Here is a 24,166-nt window from a genome sequence, read left to right as displayed (position 1 = left end):
TGCATATCCTGACGGAAAGTTATCGTACTGCATTCATTTATTTACACCAGGGGTGTCAAACCTGTTTGATCCAAATGAGGCCATTCTAACCCGAACCAGGTGAGTGTGCACCTGTCAATGTTTTGAGCACACAGTTAACTGAACATTAACATCCACGAAACAGGAGTGCGGTGAATAAATGGTCTTGCCATGTAATGGCAGGCCTGCATTATTTCTCCCCGCTGGGTACAAATGTGCAGCCCTTTGATATCATTACCTTTTAATAGCAGCCACCAAAGCTCCTTGCACTTCTCCCCTTGATACACCTGAACATGGCATCAGTAACGCATGGCTAATTTCAGTGAAGCTATGCTGGTTGAGAGCTCATGGCTTGTATAAAGTTGTGCTCAATGGTGGACTCATCTCTTGTTGGCTGTGATCATTGTGAGCATATGAATGTAAGGTGCACATGCATGAACACAAGTGGTTCAATGCAAGAGCTGTAATTCATGTCTTTTTATGTCCCTATGAAGGCAATAATGCTGCATTTAGATTTGATACATCTGCTTATATGATTTTCACAGAAGTCACTCAATCGTTTATGTGAAGCTGACATAGCTCATAACTACAAGCAATTATGTGAAGATATTTACATGTAATTTATGTTCTTCTAAACTTTTATGCAGCACCACGTAAGAAGGTCAAAATGACATTTTTTTTCCTCAAAGAGCATGATGTCATCAACGCAATGCATTCCAGTTTCGCAAATCAGCATGAATCATTGGCGAATCGCGATTCAGCCCTCTAATCACACATCATCATAGCCCATTTTAAGGAAAATATACAGTGCATCTGGAAAGTCTCACTGTGCTTCAGTTTTTCAATATTTTGTTATCTTATAGCCTCATTCCAAATTGTATTAAATTGATAGTTTACCTGAGAATTCTACACACAATACCACAGTACATTTGAAATGTACAAGTGTACATTTCTTTTTACATTTACAATTGTCTTAATAACAACATAAATAATAATAATAATAATAACAACAACAGGAACAGGAACAAAAATCGTATGTGTTCAAACAAGAATAATTCATTTTAAAAAAATCTGCAAGACCTCTGTTTCTACATCTTTTCTCCACTGACCATACTTGATACCTGTATGTTTCCATGGCTTAATCGGTATCAGCCTGCAGTAAATTGTGTTGATTAGACATGATTTGAAAAAACACACCTGTCAATATAAGACCAAGCATGAAGTCAAGAAGTTCCAGATGAAAACGGGAAGGGATAACAGTACTGTCATTGTTTGTATAAGGTTTAATCATTTAGGACTTAAGTAAATATGGTACTGCAGTAGTTCGGCGTCTGAGGAATACCATTGGCATGTCCATTTACTGACAACTTGTGTGTCTGGCATGCAGGGAACGTTCAGCGCGTCTCTGTAATACTTTTTTTTTTTTTAATGAAAAAAAAAATTCCACGATGCACTGATGACAGGTGAGGCGCAAAGAAGCGAGGGATCGCTGTATATAATTTTTCTGCTGTTTGCAAGAAACAAATGGAACAAAAATGGCTAAAGGAGTTATATGAAACTAATATTATAAGGGATTCGGGTACAATTTCAACACAAAATGTTTTGTTTAATGACAACTACAGTCTCAAAATTATTCAACCTCTGCATGTCCAAAAAGCGAAAGATATCTTAATATTTTACCGAATCCATCATGCCTGGTACAAGATGTTGCTTTTCACTTCCAGAGAAAGCAAAGCAACCCCTGGGCATTACTCAGCCACTGCTATGCAACGCTGTAAGCACGGTATTCCTTTTAGTATTTGCATATTTTTTCCTCCAGAAATACAGCTATTGTAATGCGCCAAAAAAGTTAATGTTTTGTTTCTTCACACCACAGAATACCAAAACTTTTTCACCCTTTTACATAGTTTTGAGCATAATTGAGTCTTGCTACAGGTATTTAGTAATCAAGTGTTTTAAAGCCCCTCGCCTTCTCTTGTGGATTCTAGGTAGTGTAGCCACTGATCCTATAACTTTGAACCGGGCTAATGGTTACACCTCTTTCTATTTGTCTTGAGCTTTTGTTTACATGTCGTGCGAGAAATGTTATAGTGTCTTTTTGTTGACGCATGAGCGGGGATTTTTTTTCCAGACTTGAGCCATGTCCTCTGTTTGGGGGCATGGCCGAAGACTCTTTTTTTTTTTTTTTCTGCTCTGCTCCAAATGGGAAAAAGGACTTTCACTTGTATAGCGCTTTTCTACCTTGGGTACTCAAAGCGCTTTACACTATCTAGTCGTTTACCTACTGATGACGCAGGATCAGGAGCAACTGGGGGTTCAGTGTCTTGCTGGTCGGGGGATCAAACCCATAGCCTCTCAGCTAAGAGACGGCCACTCTATCACCGAGCCGTGCCGCCCAGATCCAACACCCCTTCGTGTAACCTTATCTCTGCTAGGATTTCAGAATGCTTAGCGTAGAGCATCCCGATGGGCCTTGCATCTGTCTCCCCCATGTCAGTCCAGTTGTGTTGTATGTTTCTTGGACGATTGAGCTCGTTAAATCAAAATTCCATACCTTGTTCTAGTGCAGATGTAATGAAAATAAAGGTTATCGATCTAATGCAATCAAACAAATGCAAAAATACTTTATCTCATTGATGCAGCATACATTGCTGTGATTTAGGTCCACATAGCACAAAAATTATTAACGTGATACAAAGCGCATTACAAAGGTATCCATTTTTTTTTCTCATCTCTTCACATAATTATTTTTTTCTTTCAGCACTGCCAGTAACTCCAACAAGAGCACTCCTGCTTGCTCTCCAGTCCTACGCAAACGCTCGCGCTCTCCCACACCACAGAGCCAGGAAGGTGACAACATGGTGGAGAAGGGCTCAGACCATTCCTCGGACAAGTCCCCATCCACGCCTGAGCAGGTTGTGCAGAGAACTTATTCACTACAATCAGCACGCAGTGGGGGAAAGAACTCAAAAGTGAGTGACGCTGTTTGCATTTTCTAACCCTTAGAGACCAAGCCTGTTTTCTAAACACAATAAACTTAAAAGCCCTATAGCTGCAGTGCTCACAGTTGTAGTGACATCATATACAAATTTGCCCCACACTATAAATGTAAGCATTGGGGCGGGCACCATAAAGACTAAAGTTTAGTTACTAAACAAACAATACGCTTTTTTAGATGGCAACAATAAAGGTTCTAAATTACATTCATAAAAATGTGAAATCATTGTTTGCTTTTTCCTTCATTATTCGTGAGATGTTATTAAACCTTAATTGAATTGCAGCTGCTCAACTTGATTGTATTCAATTTCAAAAGATTTTGCAATTGTCTGTATCAAGCATTACACCTGTGATGGCCCTCGAAGATGGAAGGTCATTTCGGAAGGACAACCATGACTGCAAGCAGGTCTACTAGTCACTGGTCTGGGTGTCAGTGTCAGAGTGGCCTGAGAGAGATAAAATGAGAGGGGGTGGAGCATGAGATTATGGTGGCCCTGAAGTGCAAATCACACAATCCAGACAAAAGAAGCAAACTAGAAAAAAAAAGGCGCAAACAAAAAAAATGACACAAAAAGAAAAAAGAACTAAACAAGAAGAATAATTGTTTACATCTTTTACCTTGTTTGCTTTTTTCACGTGTGCTTCTTTTTTCTTGTTTGAATCTTTTTCTCTTGTGTGCGTCTTTTTTCTTGTTTTCTTCTTTGTTCTTGAGTGCTTTCCTTTTGTATGGTCTTTTCAATTTTTGTTTGCGATTATCTTTTTTGTTTGCTTAGTTTTTGGTTTGTGTGATTTGTACTTTAGAGCTACCGTATGAGAGAGACGGAGGGAGGAAAAACCTGTAGAACTTCTTCTTGCCACATTCTAAGTTAGCATGTGCATAAGAAAACAAAATACTCTGTAGTAATTGTGCAATAGGTTGGGCTATTATTGTGAAGTAAGATTAGCAATCTATCCGGGCAAAAAGACCATCTCTTACAATAATGGCTCAAACATTTCTGTCATGTTTATTTTAAAATTACAAGACTGACAGCCATTTTTGCAACTGAAAATTGTTAAGGCAAGCTCATTGACAGTAAAACCTTCAAATGGGAGATGCTTCCATAGTTTCTTAAGTCTACATTTTATCATAATGGACTAAATAGACTTAACAAAATCCAAAGACTGCATATGCCGCAACCAAATTATGGTGTGTTGTGATTTTGATGTTTTTAAAAGGGGAAATAGATTATCTGCTTTGTTTGTCATAAATGCTAATGAATGCTAATGAAGCCATGTCACTTTCACGAGCTCATTGTTTGTCTACTTTTTAAATTTATTTCCTGTCCTCTTTGTTCAGTCGTTCACTCACATTGTGCACTCCCTCTTTCTTCATAAATGGCCACTACATGTCACATATTAACCTGTGCCATTCGATGACAACAGTTTTGTTCAGCTGTTTCTTTTCTTGCTGTTAATTTCTTTGTGTTCATCTTTTTTATCTGATTTTGTTTTTCTTTGTTCTTCTCCTGTTTGCATGCTAGTCTCACAAGCGACTTTCCAAAGTAAGCATTACTCTTTCTGTTCTTTAAATGTCTCTGTGCTCCTCCTCTGCACCTTTGCATCCCTCGTCTTGTGAGCAGCTATGTAGAAACATCTCACCCTCAACCCAGCCTGCTTCTCCATTCTGTAACTGTGTTTTTTGCGCCTCGCTCACCTACTCTTCTTTCCCTTGTGTTTTCTCTGCAGTGATTTGCAATGTAGCACTTGTTAATTGATTGATGATGGGAGGTTTTTTTTTGCACTCACTGGCCTCAGTATTATGTGGATCTCTCAGTACAATCTAATGAGGACCAAAGAAAGAGCAGCGCCATTTATTCAGATAAAGGAAATAAGAATCATTACTTTCCAAGAGTTGAGTTGTTTGTTAACGTGGTTGTGCTCTTCAGTGCATTAAAGCTAAGGCGGTTTCTCATTTAATGTTGCTCTCATTGAGGAGACAGAATCGAAAGGGTTAAAATAACTTAATTGTTGAAAATCCTTAAACTCAAGATAATCTTCAGATAAATATTAATACTGTAATGGTATTGGAGCTCACTGATTTGTACAAGTGTACTCAATGATTTGACTGTTAAGTGAAAATGCTTTGGATCTACTGTACAGTATATTTTAAAGTGCCTGTACAAGATTGAACCAAACAAGCTTATTCACACACACTTCAAACTGTTTGTGTCCTTGTGTACATATAGTGCACTAGGACAGGATTTTCCAAACTCCAGAGAATGTTGTACCCTACATAAAAAGTTTGACTGTGGTTAGGTCTAATAATTACCCATACATAGTTTCTTTCTCTTCACAAATGTGAAGGTTGAATATTAGTAATCTCTCTATCAGTTTTTAAAAATATGATTTACAAATGCTGGGCTGTAATATTCTCATCTGTTCCTTCCTATTGTTTCTAAAAAAAAAAAAAAAAACAGGCTCAAAAACATGATATTGACAAAATACGTAGTACATAAACAGGGTTGTTTTAAGGCTGCCTCGTGAGGCATTATTTGGTGCAATGCACAATCCGCCTCACACACACACATACACGCACAACAAATGCACACACATACACAAAGCACATGCCAAATGATTACATCACATCTCACTTCTGTGCTTTAAACTAAGCCGTCCACAACAAGCTCCCCCCTCCGTCCAACCGCAACACCCCCCTTCCCTCCCTGTAAGCCAGTCAACACTGGTCACATGACCCAAGCCGTTGCGTGAGGTCGTCCCAGCAACGTGAGCTTGATCACCCTAACCCTAATGTAATCCAAATAAAAGAGCATGCTCAGCAAACGGGGGCACCCTGCTTCCCTGCACAAACACCAACAATCTCGCTGGCCTGTCTGTCACATGCAAGCTGGTCCCAGTAGTGACATCACAGACATCAGGCCTGCGCCACTCTGTACTTTGATGGCAGCGTACGAGAGTATTAAACCCTTTATTTATTCTTATGACTCTTGTCTGGTTTGTGGTCATTTAACTCTCTGGTTGTTTTCTCTTGAATTTTCTTTCAGTATGACAGACTTAACCTGATTAAAGTAAGCATTGTTCTTGTTTGACCTTTTTGGCCTTCCTTTCCGCTCGATCCCTAGTCTCGCCTCTTCCTTAGTACACCTGCCACTGTAGAGCCCTCTGTGATATCTGCATTCCTGTCAGTGGTAGTAACCCTTCCTTGTGAAAGTAATTCTTGTCACGTTACGTAAAAGTTCAACTCTCGAGAGACAAGCTTTTTCATTTTGTTTCACTTATTACTTAAAAGTCAACCTTTTGTGTCATTGTGATAATATTTTTGGTTCAAGAAAAAAAAATAAAACACTGTGTCCATGATATCAAGAACAATATCAGTATCAGACCTCAGCAGTTGTGTTCATGTCCATACAATACCTTAGCAATGACAGTAGAGTTCATAGCAACCCGTTTTTGACTGCCAAAGAACTCAAAATGACATTTATAAATGTATTAAATGATGAAAACAAACTCTAATTAAAAAGAAAATCAATAAGACATACACAAGTGTGTCATAACAGCTTAATCACCCTGGTTCAAGGCAGCGTTTCTCAATTATATTTTGCCAAGGACCCCTAGGAAAGAGAACCCCCCCCCCCACACACACACACACACACACACACACTCAATGCACTGACTATAAATAAGATTTTTGTCTTTAAAACTTGTACCTAAACCTGAATCCTTTTTAACATTAACAAAAGAAAAAAAGCAATACAAAACAACTTTAATTTATTTTTACAATGTTTATGAAGATTATAGCTTAGTCTGAAACTGAAAAGAAAATAACCAAATGCATCAAAGTGCCTGAAACTAAAAAAAAAAAAAAAGAAAAAATTGATGATGAAAATTCTTGATGAATATTTTATTGTGATTACACTTCACACGGCAAAAACAAAGTGTTTTCCCTGGGTTCATTTGCGTCCCCCTGGAAAAGGGTTCAGAGTTTGGGAAATGTAGTCATATCTCTTCATCACTGTAAAATCTTTGTTGCAACACACCAAAATAAGACATTTAATTTTACTCTTACATCACGTAAGGTTGAGGTTGACCCAAATGCAGATGCCGGGATTACTTCAAAACAGTTTAATCTGAAAATGATAAAAAGGCATACATGGTCATTAGAATAATCAAAAACAGAAAAGATCAACAGATGTCCAAAATAACCCAAGCAACACTAGAGAAAAGACTTGACTTAACAGAGACTACTAACACAAAAACCAACAGCAACTGGATGTGACATGGACAATGAAAGAAAGCGTAACAAGCATTGGTGGACACAACAGAGACAGATATTGACAGTAGGTACACAAGGAAAACATGACAACCAAAATATAATGAAAACTAAAATCCAAACACAGAGCATGACATAAACAAATGCAGAGGTGGGCAGTTTACATTTTTTTGTTGGTTCGACAATCGTCAGAGTTCCGCCCCCTTTTCATCATCGTCAGTTTGTCATTTTTTTAAAACCAGACATAATTGTAATCATTGATCCATCAGTCCATCAGTGTATTTTTGCCCAACCTCACGCCACCACGAGATAGCAATATATTTGTTTTTTTAAATTTTTTGGTCCGTCATTCAACAGGTTCTGATCTACTGCCTGCACTTGTGACACCCTGCAGTCATACTAATTCTTTTTTCTGTTTTTGTACTTACACTTAACATTAACACCCTGTCTATAGTACTACAGTTACACTGCAATTGAAGCAAAAGCAAGGCAAAAAGGGGCGTGGCGGGCTGACTGAGATCTGATGGGACTGACGAACTTCTGACGTAATATCAACGACGGATTACAACAACGGATGAAAATTGCAATGCCGAAATTTTTAATTCACCATTTGTTTGTTATTTAGCATTCAATGGTCGGGCGGCAAAACGGTGCTAATGAAGTGCCCACCTATGCACAAATGTGTTTTAGCTAGTATTAAACAGTATAATCAAAATATTCAAATTCAGGTCAAGTGCCATACTGCAGTTGAGAAGTGGAACAAAATGGGAAGTGATAAAAACTGGTTGGAGATCCTTGGAAGATAAACATTGTGCGTTGGTCACGTTAAATCCTACTGGATGCTAATGGCCATTAAACGGGCTGTCTAGACAAAAGAATATTTGAATACTGCATAGGAAAGTGTTTTATTGATGTCTAGCACATAACCACATGTTTCTTTTCTCAAAGAAATGGAAAATGCCCCACATCTTATCACCTTGTCATTTTGCTTTCTGCACTATGAGCAGAACACAACTGTCTCAATGGCTGTCAAACATCAAATGCACTCTCCACGTCAAACATGTCACACAGGCGCACACCCATCCGTGCACTTTATCCGGCCGGCACCCTCAAAGTAATTCCTCTCTTGTGTCTCTGTCACCTTCAAATCAGATTAGTCCACATTAGCCCAGCGATTGTCACAGTCAGGCCTCGGCAAGCACTGAGCACTGCTGCGTTAAAGCAAATGGGCATATGAAAGGCACTACTGTCCTGGAAAGCAATTACACAATATCATTATGTAAAACAAGTGTTTGAAATATAGTCATCATGTAATATTTGTGTACCCCGTCAACTGCCTGAAGATGGCTGGGATAGGCACCAGCAAGCCAGAGACCCTAGTGAGGATAGGGTTAGGGTAAGGAAGATGGATGGATGGATGGATTCAAAAAGACCTGTTGTTCACCTTACCTAAAAAGACATGAAAAAACTACAAAGCTGATGTAAAAGCAGGTTCAGTTAAACTTATATTATATTTTGGACATGTGTTATTTTTATTATAAGAAAATGCAAAAACAATTCGACGATGGGGGGGGATAATTTTGCACTGGACCTCGTTCTCCTATATGTCTCTTCCATGTATTTCCCCTCAATGATCTGCATGATTCCATTGAAATGCCCTACTGATACATGGTTAAAACGAGTTGTCGTTGGAAATTAAAGTTGAGATACTCTGCTGCCCTCTGCTGTATTGATGGCTTAATAGTGAACAACTCATTACTTATACACTTGTATAGTTTAATGTGATAAATGTATTAAATTAGTAAAGGGAAGATGTTCAGTTTTGATCGACAATGTGAGAGATGTAGTCATTGCTCAGATATTTTTTGTGGTTGTACAGTACTTTGCAGAAATCACTGCAACTAAAACTGAGCTTTATTAGCTTTCTCTATTCATTTCTCACATTGCACGTATGAACATATTGGAAATCATTATGAAGTGCAGGTGTAATATTTTGAGATGTTTGAGGCATTGATTAGGTAGAATGCAGAGATGATTTTTTTTGTATCGCCTAAACAGCAGTATGTCTAACTGCTTTTTATTTTTGCATTTCTCTTTCAGCCTATGAGATGCAGTTTCATATCATTTCACTATTGAAGATAACTATAATCTAAAAACATGATGATAATAATATTTAAATTGTATTCATGCCTAACATTTGTAATCAAAACTGATCATTATTATACTTATTATTAAATGTATTTTATGAAGCGTTTTATATCTAATATAATTAGTGCACGTAACTTCAGTTTGACTTCCACACATGCAGGTCATTTTTATTCCATTTTCATCCCGACACAAGAATACATCTTCACTTTAATAATTGAAATCTCCTTTCTCTCTCTTTTTCCATCTATTTGCTTCTGCAGAAGAGCCAAAGCTGGTATAACGTAAGTGCTTCTTTTCATACTGTATATGTCATCAACTTGCTTTTGTGTGTTCATTGTTTACAACTGCGTATGTATATTGCTGTCATGTCAACTGAGAATTATGCAGTTGATCCAAACAAATAATAAGGGTTTAAATGTGCAACAAGTGGACTTCAGTACGACAGACGATATTTACGTGATCATGCTGGTGATACACATGCTTGAATGTACTTCAATTTATTAATTTATTGGCAAATAAAACCCGGCAACAGGGGTATAATTTCAATTGGATATGTATGCCTTTGTTCCTGAAAATTCACGGGTTTATATATATATATATATATATATATATATATATATATATATATATATATATATATATATATATATATATATATATATATATATATATATATATATATATATACAAATGCGCGTTGATGAGTGTTATGATAAATTCAACAGACCGAATTGAGTGTTGCCGTTTTTCATCATAACACCAGGGGGGGCGCTAACCCTGTTAGGCAGGCAGTGAGCCCTCAAAGTGCACAAGAACAGAATTTTACACTTGATTCCACAGTCATAAAAAAAAAAAAAATGTTCTTTTTGTTTTTGGGGGGGGGGCGTCCCATTTCTGTATTATTATTATTATTATTATTATTATTATTATTATTATTATTATTATTATTATTATTATTATTATTATTATTATTATTATTATTCCCTTTGTGTGTACACTCTCTCCCCAGCATGAAAGACAACACATCATGAGAGTAAGCATGACTTGTATTCTTTTGCTCACTTTGGCCTGTCAGACTGGCAGCATGATAATAATCTGCCGTCCGCTTAGTATGTTTGTCATTCATTTACCGAGTGCTGTTCCCACCTCACCACAATGCCAACACTACCTATTTCTAAAGATATCATTTGCAAAGCTTTGAATGCATGATAACTACTGCTTGAAAGGCAATGTCAAAATGTATTTACTGTAGTCTTCAACTCTGGATTGGGATTGCACAAGTGTGAATTTTGGTATTTAACAGGTGGCAACTGGCATGAAGGTTCTCACTGTACTAATCAAATCCATTAATAAGGGCTGTGAGCAATCTTCAAACACCTTTATATTATATAGTAAATAAGCATGAGACTTCATTTTTTTTATATTTAAATAATAAATAAATAAAAATAGAGAACGGGACTTGCCACAGAAGTTGAAAGGGGACAACACGAACAAGGTATTGTCCAAAAAGCGCCAACAGATTCTTTATCACCTCACCAATGCAATGCATTGTAAGCATGTTACTCACATCTATTACCAATATTAGCGAAAGTATTAGTGACCAATATTTGACAAAATTCCAAATGACATCATTAACAATTCACTTTAATGACTAACCTTTACAGGGCGAAAAGTAATTCTGCTCATTGTCTTGATGTATGACTAATTAATTGATATCCACCCCCCAAAAATCTTGTTCGTTGTCTTTCTGTATATGTTACTTAATTGACGAAAAGATTTATTTGGATGGCACAGGGAGGGTAAGGTTGTTGGTTTGGTAAACACGCTCACCTCAGTGTGTGGTTGTGCGTTTGAATTTGGGTTCTGGTCTTTTTTTTTTTGGCATTTGAATGTTTTCCTGTGTGATTTTTCTCCTGCGTCCTGTCACATGTCAAAAAATGTGTGATATTTTCATTGAAAACACTGAATTGAATGTTAATATGAATGTGAGGGATTTGGTAATGTTTCGTATATTTTGATTGGGAAAATCATACAATTGAGTTTCTGAACCATTGAGTGATGAAGGGGTACATCAAGCAAGGAAGTGTCCGCTGTCACCAAAATGCTTAAAGTATGACGTTATAGAGAAAGCTAACATAACAAAGTGATACACGTGCACGTGTCCGGTCTTATTTGGAATATTTTGCAGGCATCACATTCAAAATAAATGAAAAAATAAAGTGCATCAGTTTGAGCCTAAATATATTGGGTTGATATTGTATGCAATTGATTGTAGGTTGGCAAGGATTTAGTACTTTTTTTTTTTTATCAAAGGCCTGTTTTTCAAAACAGTATCTGTTAAAATAAATATTCAACGCAAGGCCCACTCCTATAAACAATGACGAGAACACTTGCTCCTCCAGCAGACATTTATGCAAGCCAAGAGAGGATTACCTATGGCCTACCTACTAAAATGCAGCATCAACAAAAGCATGATTCTGCTGACACTTCTTAGAGTTATAGAGCATCACTTGTACCAATTTTAAATTTGTGGGTATTATAATCCTACACTTGAAGCATTTGAACAAACCAGTTCAGTAATAGAAAATGAAATCTGAAACAAAATCGAATAAAGGAAGCCTACAGTGACTTTCGGGGGTATAATAAAATGAGAAATAAAATAAGAATTTTTTCTTTGGCTAGATTAATAGCTGTTTTATCTTGTGTAAGTGTTTTAAACTAAGGAAGCGTTGAGCTGACAATGTGATGTAAACATTTTTGACGGGCAAAGAAGTTTGAACATACTTGCATGTGTGTTCGAACATATTTTCTTATGCTTGTTTTTCAAAATGTGTTTGAAAGTACATACTTGCAAGTACCTCCAAACATGCTTGGTACTAGTATCAACCAGCTGCTCGCCACCGAGCCCCGCCTCCAGGCCTGGTTCCAGAGGGGGGATCCGGTGACCCATCTCGGCCACAGGCGTGAAACTCAAGGCCCGGGGGCCAAAGACGGCCCCCCACATAATATTCTGTGGCCTGCAAAATGCTAATTCTGACTTTAAGGTTCTGACTAAATGATCAAATTTGCAAGTTGTCTTCAACGCTTTGTTTTGGGGAAACAACATTTTTTTTGTTACCACTCATTCATTTTGAAGAGTTTTTACTGGCCTCAGAGCTCAAAGCATCTCAGCAGCATTATGGAGAATAAGGGTATGCTTTCAGCATTTAGCTTACAACAACATTCAAACATATTTGCTAGTGTGTTCAAATGTATATGCAAGTACTTTCAAACAAACCGATTCATTTGTTTTCTCATGGACTATTATGGGTCTTCTTGGAACACCACAATTCAAGGAATACAACAGTCCCTCAGGCTGCAAAAAAGAAGAGGTAATACATTGTTTAAAAAGGCGGGGAGTGCATGTAGTTAGTTTTTCAAAACAGCAGAAGAGCTGTTGAGGCTGCCAAAATGAAATGCTGTGTGCAAGCGGTTTTCCTCGTTCTTCATCTGTATCAGCACTGACACCCATGCACATTGCTGGTGTCGTCATGCAATAATCAAATGGATTTAGGTCAAATATTAATGAAAAGCTGCTGTTGTGAAAAGGATGCGCTTATCAGTTCCACCAATCTTTCAGATGACTCAAACCCAACCCTGGTTTACTGTATCAGCCTCTTCTATCTCTGTCTGTTTGTGCAGAGTGTTAATAGTTAATCGGATCTATGAATACTGTTTCTCGCTCGCTCCCTAACTAAACATTGCATTGGTGTAACAATGGCTTCGTTCTTCACTTGATTTATTGGACGACAAAGAGTTGAATGATCTTTAAATAAAGGGCCACTCAGAGCTGTGGCGCCGCAAGTCATCTCCAAGGAAAACCTATTCCGTCAACTTGAATTCAACTCAAATTTGTAATCACATGCTCGAAAGGCATTCTACATGAGCACTTCTTTTTTTTTTTTTTTTTGAATAAGCAATGCTCTTCCATTAGTATCTGTTGTTTCAATCCCGGGTTCAGCCTTTCCTGTATGGAGTTTACCTGGAGAGTTTGCATGTACTCGCCATGCCCTACATTGTCCCCCGCCATGCCCTAAGTCCTGACCTCTGCGAGACACCACTCATAACGGGAAGAGATTTATAGGTCGTGTTGCCGTGACAAACACGATACATCCCTTATGAGATAAGATCTGAATCAAGAGAGTGCTTAACCTGAGATACCAACATGTAATTCAAGACGTTCCATAAGTATATAATGATCAATGGTGTCAAAAGCAGCACTAGGCTCAAGAAATAATAATATTGATGAGGTGTTGGAATCCATGACTGAGAGAAGATCGTTTGTCCCTTTTAAAAGGGCTACCTCAGATGAGTGGTTGGCGCTAAATGCTCACTGGAGTTCAAGTCTACATTTATCAGCTATGTAATTGCTGTTGTGCAACAACTTTCTCAAGAATTTTCGAAATAAATGGAAGATGTGATACTGGGCTATAATTAGAGAGATTCTCAGGATCAAGATGAGGTCGCTTAAGTAGTGGTTGAATGACGGTGGTCTTAAACGCTTCTGTTACTGTGCCAGAGGAGAGTGACAGATTGAAAATATTCAAGACCGATGATCCTAAAATCGGAAACAAGTCTTTAACGAGTTTACCTGGAAGTGGGTCTAGCAGCAGGATGTCGGCCTTGCTGCATTAACCGGGCGTGTAAGACACTCCAGCGTATCTAAATCAAACTGGGAAAGGGTTATCAAGCTTTTATCTGCCTGATCATCCAATCTAGTGTCAGCAATCACAGAATCTAAATGGATATTTGGTGCTGCGTCCTTTTTTCGTCCCTTATTATCTGAATTCTCTGAGAAAAAAATTGCATGAAATCGTGCAGTGAGTGGGGGGAGCTATGAGTGGTCTTCTGCCGTTGTGTTAGCTGAAGTACCATATCAAATGAATATTTAGGGTTGTATTTGCTAAGACAAATCATTCGAGGGAAAAAAAATCATTTTAGCTGAACTAAGAGCCTCTTAATATTTCATCACGCCATCACACCAAGCCTGAAAGGAAGACCTTGAGTTTGGACAGCATTGCTATACAGCAATATTGTGACATATGATTCTGCTGAGCCACGGGTTAACACAAAATCTAAAATACTGCCAATCAACAAAGTATGCAGGACACCTTGTTTTTTCCCCACACATTAAGATCTTCAGTCGTAAATGTTGAAAGATTCAAGATAGTGGACCTCCACTGACATCCAAAAATCCACTCTTAACGGATCTCACAAAGAAGGATTATCATATAAGACATTTTTTTTATAAGTTATAAGACAGAATAAGGGGTGTTTGTCATTCTCGGTTGGTAGGAGGCACAATGGGCACAAAAACAGGGTGGCTGACTTTATGTACGTGGCCTTTGGTTTGGCATGTTCTTCTTGCGTCCCTTTTCATCAGTCTCCTGTGAGGTTTAATTGTCAACCTGTGTGTCTTATCAAGGTGTTCCTCATTGTCTCATCAATTGGTTTGTATTTAGGTTTCCACTAGGGCTGTGCATCAATGTGCTCCCCCTGTCCAGTGATTCTCAAATGGGGCAATGAAATTACTCTAGCGGGAATGCAAGATTTTAAGAGGTGTTTAAAAAGTAGCTTCCAGACGAAAATCCTTTAAATATTTCAGGAAAAGATCCTCCTCAGACCCACCATTGATTTAATTTGATTCATTCACCATTTTGAGGATAAAATTCATTGCTTCTCATCCAAACACATGAGCTGTCAGGATGTCCCATCTGAGGAGACAAGGACTTACTAGGTAGGACAAATAAATCAAAGGATGTAGAATAGAATAGAATAGAATAGAATAGAATAGAATAGAATAGAAAGCTCTTCCTTAATCTGTTTGCCGGCATTTTTGAGCCCAGTAGTGCCGACCATAGGACCAAAAACAAATGTCAACTACAGTGGACAAATGAATAAACTGGATCTTAGGAGAATACAGTACACTGTAAGTTCATGATAAGGATTTTAGCTAAAGAAAGCTTTCACTGTCCTTAAAAAAAAATAATAATAAAAAAGGTCTCCTCATATCAGCATTGTTTGACCCAAACTGTCATATGCCATCAATCGTCACTTGTCAAATAAAATAGTTTTTAAAGTTAACTTTCATTTTTTGAAGTATCTTTTAGATCAGAACTTTCTGTTGATCATTTTATGTGCATAAATCTTTATTTAGAATTAACTCAATCATTTCTTTTTGTGATCTTTATTAAATAGTGACTAAATAGTTCAAGAGACATCAGTATACAAATGCTTTGAGCTGATTAGGCCAAAAGCAAAAAAAAAAAACCCAACAACAACAACAACTGTTGCAAACTGCTGTTTGCAATGCATTGTCATCTGTCTTTTCAGCACTACTTTTTCATGGGCATTGTGGGTAATTTTAACCACATTCAAGTTTCCTGGACACCCCCATATACTTGCCAATTAACAGTGCACTCCACAGGGATTATTGTGCAGTTTTGGGACATAGCGCTTGTTTCTTTTTGTTCTCCTTACAAAGTGTGCACCTTTGGACACAGCCCTGGTTTCTTTTTGTCCCCGTAACATTATGTTGCTGTTGGTGTTTGTGTTGGCTGTCTATTTGATGTCATGTCAAGTAAATTCTGGCCAAGTCAAGTCTTTTTCTCAGGATCTCTTTAATTACTTTGTCATGTTGAACTTCTGTTGTTTTTGTGTTTTTGATCATTCCAAGTTCCTTGTTTACCGTTATTTTATGTCTGTGATATTAAACCACCTTTTGAGTGCACTTCTCCCATGGCTTTTGGTATGCCCTTATGTCAAAACGTGACACTTGCTAAGAAACAGCTGCCAAGAACCAACAATGTCACCATTACGTGATATACTGTACATACTACATACTGTGAGATAATATATATATATATATATATATATATATATATATATATATATATATATATATTGATGCCCTGTACTGCTTACAGCGTATATCGACCATATTTCCTGGATATGTACAAATTGTATAGTGGAGGGTTAAAGTTTGAAACATTCAATTCATGAATGTTATTGAACTTAATTGGTTTGTTTTATCTGTGCATCAGCTTGTCAACTAAAAAGCAATGATGAAGGGAATTGCAGTTTCCCGTTTTATCATCTCACACTAACTGTGTAGTTCTGCAGCCCAGTTCTGACACTGTCATGATTGATGGTGTTGTTTTGCAGTCGGAGGTAACTGGAGGTTATGCTCACATCTGTTCGCTGTAACTCAATCACTGGGCCAGACTCAACAATCCTTGCAACAGGATTAAAACGTAATGTTTTCTCAAAACATCCTCTGCTATGTCAATTGCCCTGGCCCATTCACCATTCTCTAACTTCTTCGCGTGCTTTATTTTGAAAAAAATAACAAATTGCAAACCTCTCAGAACCTCCTCAGCTTGCACTCTTCCTTGCACTAAGCAAGAGGAGTGGCGTTGTTGGGGAGGTGGGTGCTTCTGCCATAATAATAAAGGACTTGTTGCTCGGGGTTACTCGAGGGCAACGGCTGTAACTTCTCTCCCTGTGTGTGCATGTGTGTGCGTGTGCGTGCGTGTGCGTGTAAAAGGAAGGGGGAAAGAGAGAGAGGGAGACACAAGGCTCATGTGGTTGAAGCGTGTCCACTGCTCAACATTGACAGGCAACGGCAACCCAAAACACCGAAGAGGGTGGACACTCACCAGCTAGTCTTTACATTTCCTGGTCACTGATAATCCCTTCAATATCAGTGACCGGCAGTTGGAGAAATTTGCTTCGATCAATGAGACACAAAGGATCCAACATGGAACTGGATGAGAATTGTTTGATGTCAGAATGGGAGGCTGTGCTGGAGCTGGATGAGGCCCTGGCAGGGTGGCTTCTCCGAGGCCCAGGAAGAGGGGAGTGGGGTTGGGAGTGGGGCTTGGCGACCTCAGACCTTCAGGAACCGGAGTGGAACTCTGAGGAGATTCCTGCTGTAAGTCTTCGTCTACTTTGTAAATAAAGCCACATTCAATGGGAAATGGTGATTTAGAAAGATTTGTTTGGATAAAGTTGAGGCTGCGTATGAGCACTATGTGCCAGTGGTTGGCAACGTGGGGTCCGCAGACCCCTAGGGGTCTGAAGCCTGACTGTAGGGGGTCCGTGACATAATTTGGGTTACTAAAAAATGTATATTTGTGTTAATTTCATGTTGTATTAATTTGTGAAGGTATTAATGACTCTTTGATAAAACAATCAATTTAACCAGTTTAATATATTTATAAAAATGTAACAATTTTAAACTTTGTTGTTGTTTTGTCTTGAGGTGATGAAGCCAGCAAAGCTAAAGTGGCACTTTATTTAATAATGCTGTTTTTTACTTCAATAATTGCCAGCAATGTGTTTGGGGGAAATTGACCCATTTTCTTATAAGGAGGCGTACAATTTGCATTTTTTATTTTATAAACTTCAGTATAGCTGAAAAACAACAAATATACTTGGCATTTGCAATGGAGGTCCTTGGAAAATTTGCTTACTGACATTTCAAAAGTTTGAGACCCCCTGCAATATGCGACTGTCAAACATAGTTTTCTGGTCATTTCTCGTTGATAAATAAGCACTGTCCTGGTTGTTTCTCATTGCTATTTAAATCCTCAAAGAGCTCTATTGTCTGGCGTCATCACAGGCTGGTTTATCATTGGCATAGCACGCAGAAAAGTACTGAACATATTTTCAGATTCAAACTTTGCATTTCAAATGCAATGTTTTTCATTCTCACATGCCTGGATCCAAGGGAATATATATATATATATATATATATATATATATATATATATATATATATATATATATATATATATATATATATATATATATTGTTGCAACTTACATCTTGCAACTCAGAGGGCAGCTATTGTTTATCCACAATGTTTCCTGTTGAAGAAAAACATCTGGCACAGACAGACAGATCCTTTACCCTGGCACACATTTGGAGATTTCATACAGCGCATCATTTTTCTGCAATAAATGATCCTGTCTGATGAAGCCAACAAAATGAAGATATGATACAACTGTAGAAGGCATCACTTCCCTCCTCCAAAACAATCTGAGCATTTGCACCCTTACATTTAAAATTTAGGAACCCATCCACTTTCTACAAAGGACTCAAACCTTAGTCATATTTAAATATTTCAAATATAGCCATTGCATTATCTATACCCATGCAATGTAATGACATACAAACTTTTACAAAAGGGATTCACAACTAATGCCTATTTTAAAAATAATTAATCTGTCATTCATTTTGTAATTTAATCAATGTATTGCATTAAGAAAATGTTTCAAGTTTAAATTGTCATTCTTTTATTCAAAGACAGGACATTGTTTCAAATAGACAGTGCAGAAAATGTAAAGCATACATGAATTATGTTCAGTTACTTGTTTAACATAACATGTCAGAAAAAAAAGGCCAAAAGTGTGCTTTTTGTTGTGGTTGTCCATGCATTGTCATTCACAGTAGAGGAAAACTGCTGCATACAACTGCACAATTCATTTATACCATTTTGTTTTATAAATAAAAGAAATACAGTACATGAAATCAAGCTCTTCGGTATGGTGCAAAACTGCAATATTTATATGTACTACTAGTAACACATATAACATACTATCACATACTGTACTAACTCCATTGATACATTTCAAGGCATATTTTGAAACAGCCCCTGCACTTGATCAATCGTGCAGGTTCATTAATGGTATGGCTCTTGTGCAGTGCAAAAGCTTGCGGTGTTATGCCAAACCAAGAATGCTCACAGCATGCTAATCCAATGATCTGCCATAGGCTGTTTTGGAATTGAGCTTTTACTAAGAGACAAATGTTTATGTGAAATTCTGCTTGCCATTGAGTCAACAACCACCAACATCATTTTGTCATAATCTCTCTCACAACTCTTAATTATCATGAGTGTCAGTAAAGGGATTGGAAAAGCTTTGAAGTGAATGAAACGGGCTGCATAAGAGAGACCACGCTTGTGTGTCAATGAGCAAGCATGAACCTGCGTGTGTGCGTGTGTTTATGTGTGTGCATGCATGTATATGGTGCAGTAATGTGTCTCACTGTGCTCATCTCTGTAGGTGCTGAGCCCAACATATAAACAGCGAAATGAGGACTTCAGGAAACTTTTCAAGCAACTACCTGATACAGAGAGACTCATTGTGGGTGAGCGGATGCTAGAGACACACAGAAACGATTTGACACGATTGGCTTACACACCCATAAGGTCACATGCTTTAACTTGTTGGACAGTTATTATTCAATTTGGCTTGCCTCACAGTTCTCATGCGTCCTGTGGTGCTAAAAAAGCACAACTGGTGAAAACTTATATCAGCACCAAAAATACGAATCCAAAATTGAGTACCAACTAATTCACGTGTATTTGTAAGTACACTACTGTATATTCAAACCTATTTGCAAGTAAGCTCGAATGCATTTAAATATGTTCAAACTAGGACTGTCAAACTCATTGTTAGGAGATGAATTAAACTTTGATGAAGCCTTACAAAATATTAACCAACTTCAGTCAATTCTGGTTGTTCTGAGTTCTGTTAGCTTTGCAACCAAACTCAGGGGGAAGTCATGGACAGGCACTAAGACAGAAAAAGATGAGAGTTTATGCAATTTTGCTTTAGACAGTTGCCTGATTGGAAAAATAGCAATGATTTGCATTGGTACGTCTGACTCACGTATCCCCATTTTAGAATAATACTGACCGCAATTTGAGATGCTAAATAGAAAATGGTTGTGTGATATGTGTTGAGCCGATGCTGTGTCATGTATTGTTGTCTATCAGACTATTCCTGTGCTCTGCAACGGGACATCCTCCTACAGGGACGACTCTACCTCTCCGAGAACTGGATCTGTTTCTATAGCAACATATTCCGCTGGGAAACACTGGTATGCTTGTTGCCTTACTCTAGGCTTTATTTTTGTGCACAGTGCTTGTTTGGTGCATGGTGCTGATAAATCTGTGTAGGTCCTAAATAGGTTTCTCCGAAGAACACCTAGCACGACACAGTTCTTGGCAAAATTCGAAAACCATAAAAATCAGGATATGCCCGTATTTACTCAGTGTTCACATGGAGCTGCACAATCTATGAATAAAGAATGCTCTTTGTTATCATTTAACTCTTTCAGTGCCAGGGACGAGAAGTTTTGTCATGTAAACTACTTAGGTTGTGTGCCAGTGACAAAAATTCTTACCCACTACGGTTTTTCTTTTAATGAATGGAAAGATGACACTCATGGCCAGCACTCCTCTTGATATTATGCCAATTGAAAACTGTTTTAATGTAGTTATATGCATAAGCAAACTGTTATTTTGCCATCAAAAAAGACATTTTTGTTCATTTTTTATCCAATGGAAGGACTGTTGGGATGTTTCAGATGCTACTAAAAAAACAATTTGTGTCAAAGTCACTGTTGTGCAGAAAACACATCTTGATAAAAAAGCTAATAGAAAATTAGGAGTCTTTTTTTTGTCAAGATGTGTTTTGTCCAAAATACCTTGGTGTGACTCAATTGACTTATTTTCATACAGTGATTATCAGTGTTTGGAGTAATGCATTACAACAGTAATGTAATTACTTTAATACACTACTTTTGGCTGTGACGCGGAAGTGTAATTCATTATTCGCAAAAAATATAGTAATATTGTACCTGTTACAGATGCGGCTAACGCAATGCGTTACAATGCATTTTTTGCCTGAACCGGTGGGGGGACCCCAAATTTGCCAAAAACACAGCAAAAAATGTCAGGGGCAAAATGTTTACTTGCTGTTGTTTAGTATCTACTACAGGAGATGAGTGCAACAGCAGCAGACGACTGGTTGAATATGGACAATACGTACAAAAGATGGACATATGCCCATTACTTTCAGTTCATCAGAGATAAAGACAAGAAGAATTTCATATTTAGGTGCACCTTGTGCGCAACACCTAAAGAGCTGTCCACTTGACAAAATAGGACCAGTAATTTGACAAACCATTTAGTACGGTGCCCTACTAAGTGAAGTTAGCGGAAAAAAAAACACACAGAGGATTGTGCTTGCTCTCTGAGGGATGCCACTTCCACCTCAAGAGGTTCGGAGATTTGTGGCGGGGTATGTCGTACGTACAAAATATGCTGCCGCTTCCCACAGTGGATTCACCAGCATTTCAAAACCTTGTCAGCAAGAGCCCTGTCGTAACTAGCAATATTGTCAAGGTAAGCTAACGCTATTTTTCGCGGAACAATTGCTGTTAATAATAGTCTATAGATAGTTCTGGTCAGTGTATCATGATGAACCTTACGAAACCCTAGTTAAACAGTACATTAAAAACATTACCAATGATGTAGGCTAGTTTCTCATATTAGACCCACCGAAACCCATTTATTTTTGAGACATCTGTCCCTAACCTAACCGACTGAAATTCAATTTGAATATTAACATTGAAATTGTGGAATGCACTTACTGTTTTTGTCTACAGCGTAAACAATGCAACTATGCTGTAAAGCTAAGTAATAAAAGGATTAAAATGCAAACATTTTTTTATCTTTGTATCTTGTTTTTAAAAGTTTACAATGCAATTCAGATGAAATGATTTGTACTGGTTTTAGGCTTGAACCAACATATCACTGGATGTTGATTGAGCGTAATGAGTTACATTTAGAATGGCAAATCCATAGTTCCATTTATGGTGGTGAGAGTAATATAAAAGTAATGCAATAGTAGTGGAATGCATTACATTTCTAATTCAGTAATATTGTAATGTAACGAATTACTTTGAATGACAGTAATATGTATCAAATAATGCATTACAGATTTGAAGTACTGTAACTTGCCCAACACTGGTGATCACTAAAGAATGGAACAAGGTAGAATCTTACTTTATTTGTCTAGGTAAGGAATGAAATCCAATCATTCAGGTGGTACCATCAATATCTACAAAGAACGTAGTCATGCAAATAAATTTTCTGCCGGCCTTGAAAAATGCATCAACATGCTCGAAATTAGCTGGCACTCTAGGAGTTGCCTTTTTCTAATAACGCTTGTCACTGAAAGAGTTCATTGACTTGGCTGATATTTTAAGGAGTGTTTGTACTTTACATCTTCTTTTGTGCAGCTGACTGTGCGCCTAAAGGACATCTGCTCAATGACAAAAGAGAAGACTGCCCGCCTCATTCCCAACGCCATCCAGGTCTGCACTGACAATGAGAAGGTAAGGCTTACTGCTAGAAAATATTGGAAAAAAAAAACCGCATGAGGTGAGACTGAAATGAAATAACAATGTAACAAATACCAGAGATGACTTTGAAATGAATGAAACATCTACAGTTATATGCAAATAGGCATATCAAAAATATACTGGTAGTAATTGAAATTTTGAATTATGTGAATTCAGTCTACTTACCTTAGGAACTTTACCAAGGCTTTACCAGTGTTAATTGTCCTAGTAAATTGACTGGATTAGGTTTGTTATTCAGAGGATATCCTAATTATCACCTCCATTCTTACCTGCATTACATTTTTTTTTCTTGTCAGCACTTTTTCACCTCTTTTGGAGCCAGAGACAGGACATACATGATGATGTTTAGACTATGGCAGAATGCGCTGCTTGACAAGGTAAGACAATTAAGCTGGAAACTGAAATACATTGTTGGTATATATTGTGAACGTTGGCAACAAGGCACAACTTGCATGCTTAAATCCAGTTGGTGACAGTCATAAAATAAGTAATTATTATGTATACCGCAGTACACAATCACACCATGTATTCACTCTGGGGTGGTCGTGGCTCAGGCAGTCGAGCAGGTCGTCCAGTAACCGAAGGGTCGGCTTTTGGAATCCAGCTCTGTCAGAGTCATGTGTCATTGAGTCCTTGGGCAAGGCATTTCACTCACCTTGACTCCAGTGGTAGATCGAAGGGGCCGGAGACACAGAGATCCCTCATTTTTCACGGTTAATACATATATATATATATATATATATATATATATATATATATATATATATATATATATATATATATATATATATATATATATTTAAATACAGTGGGCCCCCGTGTTACGAACTTCAACAAACAATCTAATATTGAGCATATTGTCATAAATGACAACATTCTTACAAAGAAAGTACAACACATGGGCCAGATTTCACAGAGACAGAATGACATGTGTGTCAAAGGCAGTGACTGCTCTCAAGTAAAGCCACATCGTCTTTCCCTATTAAAAAGTGAAAATAAAATAAAAACAATAAAATACAAAAAGAACTTTAACAGCAGCCAGAAGTGGCGTCAAAAAACAAAGATCAAATCAAACAAAGCACAAATGAATGAACCGTTAAAAAATAAGCTAAATCAGTTCCAAAATGTCATTATTTCAGGTGCAGCCCATGCTGTTATGTTAATTGTTACTTCGAATGAGATCGTGACATGTGTGTAAAACGTCAAAAGACAAATATAGTGGGCCCCCATGTTACAAACTTAATCTGTTCAGCGGCTAGGCTCGTAACTCGAATTGGTCGTATGACGGGCAATCCAAACCTATGTTAATTAGCGAATGCGTGCAACGCGTGCAAAAACCTTAGGTAAACACATCACGACTTTATACACATATTAAAAATTAGTAACATAATCTACTGGACAGTTAAATTTAATAACATAAATATACAAAGGAAAAATGACATTTACCTTTGGGGCGGTGTGACTTGAGCTGGTAG

The 24,166-nt window shown here is 37.6% G+C and overlaps 1 protein-coding gene across 11 annotated transcripts in view; it reads left to right on the top strand.

Annotated features, from left to right (window-relative positions):
* gramd1bb (GRAM domain containing 1Bb) overlaps positions 1–24,166 on the top strand; it is a 72,918-nt gene that overhangs the window by 20,914 nt on the left and 27,838 nt on the right. For 7 of the 11 annotated variants that reach the window (XR_015867111.1, XM_088426738.1, XM_088426737.1 and 4 more), the window contains 9 exons: positions 2,780–2,990; positions 4,536–4,556; positions 6,057–6,080; positions 9,691–9,711; positions 10,440–10,463; positions 19,541–19,625; positions 20,257–20,360; positions 22,569–22,664; positions 22,988–23,068. Coding sequence is in view for 10 of the 11 variants with exons in the window: in XM_088426738.1 (XP_088282864.1) it covers positions 2,780–2,990; positions 4,536–4,556; positions 6,057–6,080; positions 9,691–9,711; positions 10,440–10,463; positions 19,541–19,625; positions 20,257–20,360; positions 22,569–22,664; positions 22,988–23,068 (667 nt within the window). In the remaining variant the exon portion in view is untranslated. The remainder of the gene's footprint in view (positions 1–2,779; positions 2,991–4,535; positions 4,557–6,056; positions 6,081–9,690; positions 9,712–10,439; positions 10,464–19,540; positions 19,626–20,256; positions 20,361–22,568; positions 22,665–22,987; positions 23,069–24,166) is intronic. The other 4 variants (XM_088426734.1, XM_088426733.1, XM_088426735.1 and 1 more) reach the window with 4 other exon arrangements.

Source organism: Hippichthys cyanospilos, chromosome 11 (assembly GCF_059441005.1).
Source record: "Hippichthys cyanospilos isolate Australia breed blue-spotted pipefish chromosome 11, RoL_Hcya_1.0, whole genome shotgun sequence".
Classification (NCBI taxonomy): domain Eukaryota; kingdom Metazoa; phylum Chordata; class Actinopteri; order Syngnathiformes; family Syngnathidae; genus Hippichthys; species Hippichthys cyanospilos.
Note: the sequence above shows the minus strand (reverse complement) of the source record. Positions and strands in the feature narration are given on the sequence as shown.